The sequence below is a fragment of the Rhinatrema bivittatum genome, chromosome 12, assembly GCF_901001135.1.
Source record: "Rhinatrema bivittatum chromosome 12, aRhiBiv1.1, whole genome shotgun sequence".
Lineage (NCBI taxonomy): Eukaryota > Metazoa > Chordata > Amphibia > Gymnophiona > Rhinatrematidae > Rhinatrema > Rhinatrema bivittatum.
Window position 1 is genome coordinate 71811177 of NC_042626.1, and position 13184 is coordinate 71824360.

Here is a 13184-nt window from a genome sequence, read left to right on the forward strand (position 1 = left end):
ACTGTGCAGAAATGTAGACTCAGCGGATCTCATCCTTGTTGCCCAGACAACCGTGGTACGCCTATCTTGTATGTCTATCCACGGAACCTCCCATCCTCCCATCCTACTAGGCCACAGTGGAACCCTGATATCGCAGGACAGGGGCTCACTACACCTGCTGAACTCCTCCCTCCACCTCACGGCATGGAGATTGAAAGGGCAGTGTTAACTCATCTACGCCTGCCCGCTGAAGTCCAGGAAGTGCTAATCTCGTCCTCTACCAGGCACAGCTAAGAAGGGAAATGGTTATGCTATGACGCTTGGTGTGACGCCAAACGTATTGACCCTTTCTCATGCTCCCCGAAGCGCCTCTTGAAATACCTTCACTCCCTCTTTCAGTCAGGTCTGGCAACCATGTCTGTGGGAATTCATCTGCATGATCACAGCTTACCTCCACCTGCACAGGGGACTACCTATCTCCAGCCATCCCTTAGTCTCTCGCTTCATGTGAGGCATCCTTTGCCTTCGACCACCTTTCCACAAGCCGCTGGTCCCATGGGACCTCAACGTCATTCTGGAGCAGATGACACTGTCGCCCTTCAAACTCTTGGGCTCAGCCCATCTGAGATACCTCTCCTGGCAGGTACTATTCCTGGTCGCCCTCGCCTCTGCACAGAGGGTAAGTGAGTTACAAGTGCTAGTTCACTATTCTCCATACCCAGAAATTCATCACAAGGGAACCCTACGGAACATCCTCTTCTAATGAAAGTAGTCTTAGCCTTCCACATAAACCAGTCAATCACCCTGTGTACCTTCTGTCCGAAGCCTCATCGGAATGAGGGGGAGAGGTGGTTGCAGAGAATGCACTCCGAAACCAGACCTTCTCAGCTGTTCGTCTCCTTCAACCCAAATGCCCCGGGTCAACCAGTTATGAAAAGAACCCTCTCTACTTGGATTTTGCAGTGTATTCAATTCTGTTGCACCAAGCGGTCAGAAACTCTTTCCCTGTACGTACCAGGATCAGTCCAGGACACCTGGGTTGTGACTCCGCACCAGTAGGTGGAGACAGAGCAAAACTTGTGGGCGGAGCCATATATAAGCCCCTGTGCCAGTCACAGCCCCTCAGTCTTACTCTGTCTCCAGTAGGTGGTGCAGGTCTAGTCACAGCCTCTGAGTGGCCTGAGGACTGATAGTTGGTTAGTCAGGGTCATGGTGGTTTTATTGGTTTGGGTTTTGGTTATTTAAAAAAAAAACAAAACAAAAAAACAAACAAAGAAAGAAAAGGATTTGAAGGTGAGAAGAGACATGAAGAAGCTGTCCGTCCTGCCTCCCAGGGGGGTGGGAAGGTTCTGAGGGGACTATCCCCCCCTGGTTGAGGCCGCTGCTGAGGGTCGAGGACCCGGCCTACCACTGGCAGCAGCGTGGGGGTGACACCGGGGAGCCCGGTTCACTCACCCCCAACAGAAGCAGGAGACCCAGGACCCTGGACAGCGTCAGGTTTGCATATAAAAAAAAAAAAAAAATAAAAATTGTACTTTTATTTTTCTTGTGCGGCTCTCCGTTTCTTCGCCGGTGGGGGAGTTTTCTCGGTTTGGCGAGGCGCGGGGAGTGTTTTCGGCGGTAGGAATTGATTATTTTAGTTTCTGTCTTGTTAGTGCGCCATCCGTTCCGCCGCGACCGCATGGAGGCCGAGGGGAACGGTTGGCCGTGCTTGCGGCTCGGCGCGCGCGCAGCTCCCGCATGAGGGGATTTGCTCCGTTTGCATCCCGGGCGGGAGGGACCGTCCGGGACAGACAGGGGGAGCCGATCCCGGTCGGCACGTTCGCAGTCGCACGTTTTCGCCGCTCCAGTCATGCCGGCTGACCCCTTCCCGCTCAGCGCGGGAGCGGCGGCCATCTTGGGGTCAGCTCGCGAACTTGTGCGCGAACCGGTAGGGAATCCCGGCATGCCTCCCGCGTTGTCTCCTTAGCGGAGGCCTTCGGGGGGAGTCCCCCGGGGGGGCTGAGTCCTCGGATGAGGCTAGCGTGGATGGGAACTCCTCGTTTCGGGGTCCTCATTTTTCGGACGTTTTCGCGCCCACGCGCCTCTAGCGAGCTCGGCTCTCCTCAGGCTGTGCAACGAGGGGTGCAGTATCGTTGGCCTTGCTTCGGGGGGTGCTTGTTCGGCGGCGGCATTTCACTCTTGCGGCGTACTTGGTCGCGGGGACCGTCCGGTGGCCTTCCCCAAGCAGTTTTCTGCCTGCCGCGGGCAAAGATTTAAAAAAAAAAAAAAAAAAAAAAAAAAAAATTCTACACAGACTTTTCACGCGAAATTTGGCGGGAAAGTCGGCCATCTTGGTGCGGCGTCGAGCGCGACACCAAGCGCGGCAGGCCCCAGGGGTTTGTTCCCTCATTTCCGTTCCCCCCCCCCCAGTCGCCGGCTCCGCGGTCTGTTTTGCCATTGGAGGCGGTGGGGGGGGAGGACCGGGGGAGACACGCCACGATCTCTGAGGGACTCTTTGTCCCTGGTTTTTCTTTTGGCCAGGCATAGGCCCTTTAAGACTGCAGTGCCCACAAGCGACCTTCTGGCCAGGCGGAGAGCCTGAGAGGCCAATCAAGTTAGGACCGGACGCGTACTCGGCCGCAGTTCGCGGTGGGGCGATTCATAGCCAAACGCCCGTTGCGGGCCATACCGCCTGGTTTGGGCACGGTCCCTACCTCTGCCTCGTCGGATCCGGTAATTTCCTAGGTGTTCTCCCCTCCTCCGAAGGGGGCTGAAGGAGATGTCGACGTTTGAATCTTCTGGTCCGGAGATTTCCAAGGCGCCCTCCCTGCCTCCGAGGGGGGCTGAGGGGGATGGCACGCCGCCGCAGTGGACAGCTGGGCAGGCACAGCCTTCAGAAGGGGATTACTCGAGCTCTATCCACCTCTTCATCAGGAAGGAGCTGGCCCTTGATTCCCACCATCCTGGAGGGGTTGGTCATCCCACCCCGCTGGGGGTAGTCTCGGCTGGCTTCATTCCTTTTCACCTGTCTGTGTCATCCCTGCTCTATCGAGAATAGGATACTCCGGCTTTGCACCTCCAGGTCACGAACGCTATGGGTAAGCTCTCTCTCTTGCCGGAGATCGACTGATTCCCGAGGCTCGAGGATAAATTCAGGGTGCGGTTTTCATTTTCGACCAGGTCCCGCTTTCGTGATCCCAGGACGTCGCGTTCTCCAAAGTCTCCTGGTCAGTCGTATAGGTCTTCTTCCTCCCGGACCCCGCCATGGCAGCAGCAGTCCTTTCGGGGGAAACAAGGGAGCCCCGGCAAGCGCGGTTGATTTCAGTTGTAGAGAGATGGGCCGGTGTATCGTCAGACCAGTGGGTCCTCCGCGTGATCAGACTCGGCTGCCTCCTCCGTTCCGGTCAACCGCACGGCAGGGGCCGTTACTCCATTTACTTCGTCGTCCCCAAGAGAGGCGGTACGGCAGATCTATTCTGGATCTTGGTAGAGTGAACTGATGCCTTCGCGATGCCTTCGCGTTTCTCACTTCAAAATGGAGTCGGTTCGGTCGGTAATTGCTGCGGGGCGGCCCGGCGAGTTTTCTGGCCTCCCTGGATTTCGCGAAGGCGTATCATCACATAGGCATTCAGCCGTCATTCCTGTTCCTCATCAGGTTCTGCGTTTTTAGGATGGCACTGCCAGTTACAAGCGCTCCTGGTTGGTCTCGCGACGGCCCCCGCACGTTCACGAAGGTGATGGTCGCGGTGGTGGCGCGGCTGCGCCAGTATGATCTGGTCTATCCGTCCCTGGACGATTGGTGGATTCGGGCGAAGCCCGAGGATCAATGTCTGTTGTCAGTGGGCCAGGGTCTTATACCTTGGCAGTCCATAGGATGGGTGGTCAACTTCAACAAGAGTCATCGGGCACCCTCGCGGACCTTGAAATTTCTGGGAGCCGTTGTCGACACGTTGCAGGGCTAGGTGTTCCTGTCACACGATTGGAGATACGAGCTGCCAGCTCAAGTACGGCGCTTCTTGTCTGCGACTGCCTTGCGGTCCGGGGTTATATGGCTTCTGAACGGCAAGATTCACGCCTGCGCTGGTTTCCTGGGCGTTCGCTCATCTGCGGCCTTTTACCATCGTCCTTACTATCTTGCTGGGCGCCGGTTTCCGAGGAGTTCCACTTACCGCTTCCACTAGGGGGACTCGCGAGGTCCAGCCTGCTCTCGTGGCTGGATTCCAGTCATCTGTCCTCTGGAGTGTCTCTTCTGGTGCCCAATTGGACGGTGGTGACCGCGGATGCCAGCCTCTCCGGTCGGGGAGCAGTCTGCCTAGGGAGCTCGATCCAAGGCCTATGGTCAGTGTCGCTAGCCCAGTGGTCTATCAACAGACTAGAGACCAGAGCGGTCCGTTGGGCTCTGCAAGCCTTCCTACCGGTAGTGCGGGGAAAGGCGGTCCGAATGTTGTCGGACAACGCGACCACCGTGACCTACATCAACCACCAAGGCGGGACAAGGAGCCCACAGGTGGCGGAGGAGGCTCAGCGCTTAATGGTCTGTCAGGACTCCATCTCGGCCACATGGCAGCCTCTCACAGTGCAGGAGTCGGCAACGTTCAGGCGGATTTTCTCAGCCGGCATCGCCTGGATCCCGGTGAGTGGGAACTGGCGGACGAAGCGTTGCCTCTCATTTGCGAGAAGTGGGGAGTGCCCCACATGGATCTGATGGACACGTTGCACAACGCGAAGGCTCCGCGATGTTTCGGTCGAAGTCGAGAAAAGGGGGCGGAAGGCGTCGATGCGTTGGCGCTTCCCGGGCCGACGGATGTTCTGCTGTACGTGTTTTCTCCTGTGGCCGATGAACGGCAAGATTATGCGGCGCATAGAGTTGCACTCAGCCATCGTGCTCCCGGTGGCACCGGAGTTGCCGCGCCGGCAGTGGTTCGCAGACCTCATCCAGCTCACAGTGGCGGCACCCCTTCAGCTCCAGGGGATGGCGGGTCTACTCCATCAGGGCTCCGTCTGTTTGGAGACTGCGGATCACTTCTGCCTCGCGGCATGGTTTTGAGAGGAATCGGCTGAAGAGAAAAGGTTACTCAGCTGCGGTGGTAGCCACGTTGCTACGTTCCAGGACACAGGCGACGTCCCTGGCTTATGTCCGTGTCTGGGTGGATTGGAGGAATGGTGCGTGCAGCGTGGGGTGGTCCCTACTGCGGCTTCTGGCGTTCCTCCAAGCAGTTTTTTGCCAAGGTAAGGTCTGGCTTGTAGTTCCCTACGGGTCCAAGTGGCGGCGATTGGTTGTTTGCGAGGTAAGGTCCGTGGTACTTTCCTGGATCTTCACCCGGATATCTCCCGTTTCCTTCGGGGAGCTAAGCACCTTCGTCCTCCATTGCGTCTCCCCTGTCCAGCTTGGAACCTCCATTCCGTTCTCTCCGCTTTATGCGCGGCGCTGTTTGAACCCTTGAAACGCTTAACTATTCAGGATCTCACGTTGAAGACGGTGTTCTTGGTGGCGATTGCTTCGGCACGGCGTGTTTCAGAGTTACGGGCTTTGTCCTGTAGGGAACCCTTCTTGTGTATTTCCGATTCCGGAGTTTTTTTGCGGACGGTTCCTTCCTTCCTGCCGAAAGTGGTGTCGGCTTTCCATGTTTTTCAATTGAGCTATCCGCTTTTGCGGTCGGGGAGCCCTCTGATCCAGAAGCGAGGGATTTACGGAAGCTTGACGTGCGGAGATCCCCCCTTCGCTGTCTGGAGGTCAATTATCCATTTCGGGTCACGGCTCTTCTCTTTGTTTTGTTATCTGGTTCAAAGAAAGGAGTTGCAGCGTCCCGCACAACGCTTGCCACTTGGCTCAAGGAGGCCATTGGTTCGGCGTACTTGGTGCGGGGGAAAATCACTTCCCATGGGTCTTCGGGCTCCCTCGACTCGCTCTCCAGCTGCGTCTTGAGCGGAAGCTTCTCAGGTGTAGCCTCAAGAGATTTGCAGGGTGGCTACCTGGAAGTCGTTGCATACCTTTATCCGGCATTACCGGTTGGATGTCCGGGCTCACGATTCCGGGGGATTTGGAGAGAGGGTTCTCCGAGCGGGACTCTCTGCTTCCCACCCTCGGTAAGTTGGCTCTGGTACATCCCAGGTGTCCTGGACTGATCCTGGTACGTACAGGGAAAGGAAAATTAGTTTCTTACCTGATAATTTTCGTTCCTGTAGTACCAAGGATCAGTCCAGGATCCCGCCCGCAGGGCTTCGCTACAGTAACGGAGAGTCCGCTCATCATGTTTTCTTAGTTTTGCTGTTAGCTTGTTTAGCTCTCCCGGTTGGGGAATCCGGGTTCAAGTAGGAGTTTGGTGTTAGTTTAAAGTTAGAAGTGCATTTTCTAGCCAGTTTTGTTACTTGGTTGCATGGCTACTTTGACATTACGTATGACTGAGGGGCTGTGACTGGCACAGGGGCTTATATATGGCTCCGCCCACAAGTTTTGCTCTGTCTCCACCTACTGGTGCGGAGTCACAACCCAGGTGTCCTGGACTGATCCTTGGTACTACAGGAACGAAAATTATCAGGTAAGAAACTAATTTTCCTTTCCGGTTCGCCAAAAACACATCAAGTTCGAGCGATGGCAGCTTCGGTCGCCCATCTCCAGGAGGTCCCGATCCAGGACATTTACAAAGCGGCCATGTGGTCCTCCCTACAACCGTTCACGGCGCTCTACTATGTAGACCATTAAGTGGCAACAGATGCAGTGGTGGGCAGAGCCATATTCCAATCCGTCATGAAGTGAGGAGACTGTCCCTGTCATGGATGAAGGTGAGCGCAGCTCTTTGGACTTCTTGCAGCCGTCCAACAACAATCTTCTGGCTGCGCTCTTTCCTTCTCAGTTGGGGACTCCCAGACAGCATGGCTAATTCAGCCTGCTTATCTGCAGAGGAAAAAAGCAAGTTTGCTTACCGTAAATGGTGTTTTCCGTAGATAGCAGGATGAATTAGCCATGCTGTCCCACCCCCTCCCTGGACAGTCTCCACCTTGTGTGTTGCAGATCTGCTTTGGGAAAGACTGAGAGAAAGATGGTGCCATGCGGGAAAGTATGTGCAGCCTCACACAGAGCAAAGCTTTGTCAGCTAAGGGAAGCTCCACTCTGCTGTCCCGGAAGACATCCTCAGACAGCATGGCTAATTTATCCTGCTATCTATGGAAAACACCATGTACGGTAAGCAAACTTGCTTTTCCTTTGCTGTGTCCTTGAGTGTACAAGAGGGAGATGTAACTATGGTACCTGTAGCCCAAGTTTCTGTTCCTTAGCTGAAAGTTTCTGTTCCTTAACTGAAAGCTCTTTCACTCCTTATTTTTATCTATCAGGCAATAGGCTGTGGCATCGTGGAAAGCATCCTTAACTGGGTGAAGTTCAAAGCACAGAACCAGCTGAACAAGAAGTGCTCAGCAGTGAAGCACACAAAGATTAAAGGCATTCCCAAACTGGATGATGCCAATGACGCTGGTACGTAGCTTTATCTCACCAATACCTATATAAAACTCCTTTATTATTTTGTCCCCATGCTATCAAAATACAACCAACCCAGTAGCAGGTACTCGTCACTCAGGACTGCTTGTGAAACCATTTTACACTGCAGACTAGAAGCATTACCAGCATATTCTTTGGAATATCTAGCCCTTTTCATGCACGACTAACTGTGGAATTGTTTTGTAACGGGCAATGGACTTCCTTTTTTTTCAGGCAGCAGGAATTCCCAGGACTGTACGCTTATCCTGACAGAGGGAGATTCAGCCAAAACACTGGCTGTGTCTGGTCTTGGCGTGATTGGCAGGGATCGCTTTGGGGTCTTCCCTCTTCGGGGAAAAATGCTCAACGTACGGGAAGCTTCCCACAAGCAGGTGAGAGCGCCAAGCAGCGACTGCACAGTGATACTATCTAATTGTATAAGAACCCTAAAAACAAATCCAGCTAAGTATTCTCTGTGATTTCTTGAATATTTTTACTGTTTTTCCTCTTCTACCTCCCTGGGAGGCTTAGTGAACTACCACCCTTTTATTGTAAGAAATATTTTGTTATTCCCTGGAACTTCTTGTTATAAAACTTTCTCATTGCTGAGCTGGCTTTTTTTTCCCTTTTCAGATTATGGAAAACATGGAGATTAACAACATCATTAAGATCGTGGGGTTGCAGTATAAGAAGACATATGACGACAACGAATCTCTTCGCAGCCTGCGTTACGGAAGGATCATGATCATGACTGATCAGGTGAGGAGCATGGGACATGGCTAAGGAGGGCCAGGAAGTGGAGCAATCATCCTTATATGGATGTCAGAACCAGATCTGCATTTCACTAACTCTGTTCTAGGATTTAGGGCCATTAAAAGGATTCAAGTTGGGCTGCATGAAGCTTCTTGAGGTACTGTCACACTCCGCTGCTTAATCTGGTTCTCTCCTGGAGTAATAACCCTCCAGAACTTTGTGCAATAAAACGGAGGAAACAAATTGATCTAATTTACCTCTTCTCTCGCCGCAATACTTTCCTTGCCTGCTGCCTGTTGTACGTCTATCCTGAGGTCGGGGACAGCTGCATCTGGTACCTGTTTTGTGTTGGGATTGGGATGACGAGAGCTTGCACTGCTTCTGAAGGACATTCCTGTTCATACCCAGATCAGTCCAGACAAGTGGGTTTATGCATCCCCTACCAGCAGGTGGAGGCAGTGAACAAAAACTTTGAGTGCCACCTGCAGTCCTTCAGTATTTCTCTGTCTCCAGCAGATGGTAGAGGTGCAAAACCTGCAGTCTGACCAAAAAAATAAGATTTTTGGGATGTTTCGAAGTTGGACTGAGGCTCCCTGAGGTGTTAGGTCGTGGACCATCCCTCAGGTGGAGCCAGGTGACTTATGGTGTTGGAAACGTCTAGCTGGTTGTAGACCGTTGCTTTCCAGAGGTCCTGATAGAGGACTGACTCCCTCATTGCCTCAGAGTGCTCCTCCTGCAAGCCACCATCCTGACAAGGGAAGTAACCGTGTTTAATTTTGTATTGAGTGTGTATTAAGTTAAAAAAAAAAAAAATGTTTAGCACAACGATGTGAAGGCATGAACTTCAGTCTGGGTATGACAGTCGGCGCTTTAGGCTGTGGGAGCTGTTGGCGTCGGCAGGAGGGGGAAAGAGCCACCCTTGCTGCCTTTGCCAGGGAAGCTGGGGGAAAGGAGGAGGTTTCCCATGCGCTGCTTAGGCCGGCGTGGCGCAGCACTTAAGCCACATGTGCAGCCTGCTTTTCTTCAGCGCACTCAGGCTGAATTTTTTTCTTTAGCGGCCGTGTGGGTTTTGGCACTAAAGCCATGCATGGCGGCAAGCAATGCGTGTGCAGTCTCTCAATACACACTCCCTCTGCACTGGCTGTGCATCAGGGGAAGAGGGAACCTCCGCGGGAGCAGCTATATATAGATAGAAGGGCCCTCCAATCGTCAGGGGCCACGGCTGTGGTCGCAGGGGGATCACGGTGCAGCCGTGCCTGCGGGAGATCTTGGGCAGGGGCCCTCGACCTCTAGGGAGCCCAGGGTTCCCTGTATGTACCTGGATCAGTCCAGACAGTGGGTTATGTCCCACGTCCAGCAGATGGAGTCAGAAAGATACCGACTTCTGTCCCTCGGAGTGTGAAACCGGGCGCTCCGGTGACAGCGAGGGGCGACACCCCCCCCCCCCCCCCCCCGACCCAGGCTCCCCGCATGCACTACACCAGGAGGATCGCTGCATCGGGAGTGGAGGAGGGGCGCCGGGCGGCAGACAGCTGATCTGCCAAGACGCGCTGAAAACGGCAGGAAACTCGTCTGCCGCAGCAGGGAGGCTCTGCCACACTATCCGACCAGAGAAAGGAATTAACGGCGACAGCAGGGGTATGGCGCCTCCCTGTGTGAACTCCCCCGAGGAAAGCGTCTTCTTGGGGGGGGGGGGGGGAGAGGCTGGACTACCAGCATGCACCCCCGAGAGGAAAGCCATGGATTTCACCTGTAAATAAATACAGAATACACTTACCCCACATACAGCAGAGCAAGGGATAGAGACTTCAAGAAATAGTTCAGACTGCAAGTCAGTTGCTGAGGCAGGAGTCTTTTTTTTTTTTTTTTTTTCCCCCAATTACCCAACTTGATCCATCCAAACAAATACAAGATAAAGTAAAACAAAGTCAGTGAAAGTTAAAGTATTCTAATGGGGAACCCGAGGTTCCACACTCGCATCTGCTGGAGTCAGAAAGATACTGAGGTTTTCCAGAGGGTGCACTGGTGTATAAGGGACTGCCCTCTGAAGTTTGGTCTGACTCCATCTGCTGGACAGGGGACTGAGGATCCGGAAGAAATTTCTCCAGAATTTGTTGTTCTCCTACATAAGGCCTTCCTGGCAATGACGGGAGTGGGGGGAGTCTCCCAGAGAGAAGCAGCCACATAGTTCTTCTTCTAAAAGACCAAAGGTAGTGTCTTCAGGAGGCTCTGGAGATCTGCTATGACACCTGGACCTGGGTCGTGCAGGGATATGGACAATTCTGATGTTACTGTACATACCCAGATCAGTCCAGACCAGTGAGTTATGCACTCCCACCAGCAGATGGAGGCAGAGAACAAAACTTTGAGGCACTGCTACATAACAGTCACCTGCAGCTCCTCAGTATTTCTGTCTCCAGCCGATGGTGGTGCAAACCTGCAGCTGTGAGCTGAGTTTAGATTTCTTGCTCCTCTGGGTGCCAGGTTCAGTTTTCTGGACTATCCCTTGAGTAGAGCTGGGCGAACGGGGGATTGGATACCCCTGACAGTGCTAGCCCGTGTGTTCCGGGACTCCTGATAGCTAGGGGACTGGCTCCCTCAGTGACCCAAAGGCTCCCTCTCCGTGACCGCAGGTTCAGGGAAGTATCTCCGTTGGGGAAAGTTAATTTTTTTTCTGCTTCCATTAAGTTTTGTTGAAGAAAAAAAAAGTTCCTTTTCCCTGTATGTACCTGGATCAATCCAGACTCCTGGGTTTTGCCTCCCCACCAGCAGATGGAGACAGAAGTTTTGATCAACTCTGCCCTATACCCTGAGGTGCCACCTACAGTCCATCAGTATTTCTCCATCTCCAGCAGATGGTGGAGGTGCAAAATCCTAGAGTCTGTAGCTAATTTAAAAAAAAAAAAAAAAAAAAGTGTTTTTAGAGTAGTCAGGAATTTGGCTTATAATTAAGAGACAGTGTTAGTGTTTCTTTAAAAAAAAAAAAAAAAAAAGCCTTTCGTCAGCTGGCAGGAGTAGTTACATTTAGCCTCCCAGGGGGTCAGCAGGTCCTGAGGGGACTATCTCCCCTGGTATCGAGGCTCCACTGCACAAGGGTTGAGATCCCTGCTTTCCAGCACGGTCCCTAGTTGGGGGTGATACTGGAGAGCCCGGCTCACTCACGCCAGGGCAGGCAGAACCCGTTTTCCTTCCAGAGTGGAAGAGCAAGCGCTCCTGTGATTTTAGGCGCCTGTTTTCTGCCACTGCCGCCGGAAAAAAAAAAGTTTTCTTTCTCTTCAGCCGCTTTGCAATGCCTCGCGGTTCGGCCTGCCATACTTGTGGAGACGCGCAAAACGGGCTATGTTCTGCCTGCCTTCCCTGAGGGGAAGGCACATTGGCTGTTGGGGGAGGCATTTCTTGTCCACGAAGGGACTCCATGTAGTCCGGGCGCTTGCGGCCTCAACCGGCAGACCTGTTCCCACTGAGCATGGGAACGGAGGCCATTTTGGCCACATTTCATGCTGCAGCACAAACCACGGAGGGGGGAGGGATTTCCCCTCCTCTTTCTCATAAGAACATGCCATACTGGGTCAGACCAAGGGTCCATCAAGCCCAGCATCCTGTTTCCAACAGTGGCCAATCCAGGCCATAAGAACCTGGCAAGTGCCCAAAAACTAAGTCTGTTCCATGTTACCGTTGCTAGTAATAGCAGTGGTTATTATCTAAGTCAACTTAATTAATAGCAGGTAATGGACTTCTCCTCCAAGAACTTATCCAATCCTTTTTTAAACACAGCTATACTAACTGCACTAACCACATCCTCTAGCAACAAATTCCAGAGTTTAATTGTGCGTTGAATGAAAAAGAACTTTCTCCGATTAGTTTTAAATGTGCCACATGTTAACTTCATGGAGTGCCCCTAGTCTTTCTATTATCCAAAAGAGTAAAAAAACGATTCACATCTACCCGTTCTAGGCCTCTCATGATTTTAAACACCCCCGAGGGGGCTGTCTGACAAACAAATTACCTGGGCCGATGGAGGAGAGCCCCGACAGGGCATCAGACTCCTCCTCTTCTTCCTCATCAGATTTTGTTTTACTGCTGCATATAAGGCCTTTAAGGCAAGGAGAGCAGCTTCGAGGCGCTCAGGAGAGGGCCCCAAGGTGCATTCAGCCCAGGGGGCCTGTGGCTCAGGAAGGCAAGAGGTCCAAAAGATCCTGGCCTGTGGTGGGGGCGGGGGGATCCAAAAGCTAAAAGACAACTTCGGACTTTATCCCCCTATCCACGAGACGATTCATCCTCTGAGGACTCTGAGCAGGGCGCTCAGGAGTCTAGCGGAGTGCCTCATCAGGGAAAACATCCGGAGGAGACCCAGGATCTACCTCCAACTCAAGGAGGTTCTCAAATTGTTGAAGGTGATGACCCAAAGGTAGTCCACCTGTTCCGCAGGGATGAGTTGGGTCCATTAATTCCTGCCATCCTTTAAGAATTGGGTAAAGAGTCCTCTCAGGAGGATTCTCGGATGGGTTTCGTGGATCCCGTCATGGTGGGCCTGCGGGGTCCAACCAAGTTCTTCCCTTTTCATCTCTCTGTTATGGACTTGTAGTTCCGGGAATGGGATACTCCTGATTTGGGCTTGAAGATCAGTAAGGCAATGGACAAGTTGTATCCCTTATCACAGTGGTTCTCAACCTTTTTTCTGTCGGGACACACCTGACAGATGGTTCTCACATGTGTGACACACTGACCCATGATCGTCACAGGGCTAGATGTAAATGTACAGTTTGCATCCACGGGAACCCCCCTGATCCACAATAATGGATGTAAAGCAGAATTATGACATTCCCCATACAACTCACCCTACAAAAAAGATATTCTGGTTCTGGTGTCATCTCAGTAACAGCAACTCAAACTCCTTCTACTTTCAGGCTCAATAGCCCTACTTATGAAAAGACAGCAGTTTACCACCAATGCATGTCCTCTTGAGAAAACGCAACAAATAAGACTGATAAAACAC

General features: G+C 52.7%; 1 protein-coding gene across 1 annotated transcript in view; it reads left to right on the forward strand.

Annotated features, from left to right (window-relative positions):
• TOP2A (DNA topoisomerase II alpha) overlaps positions 1-13184 on the forward strand; it is a 249024-nt gene that overhangs the window by 38783 nt on the left and 197057 nt on the right. The window contains exons 11-13 of the mRNA XM_029572748.1: positions 7294-7432; positions 7670-7827; positions 8069-8194. Coding sequence (XP_029428608.1) covers positions 7294-7432; positions 7670-7827; positions 8069-8194 — 423 coding nt within the window. The remainder of the gene's footprint in view (positions 1-7293; positions 7433-7669; positions 7828-8068; positions 8195-13184) is intronic.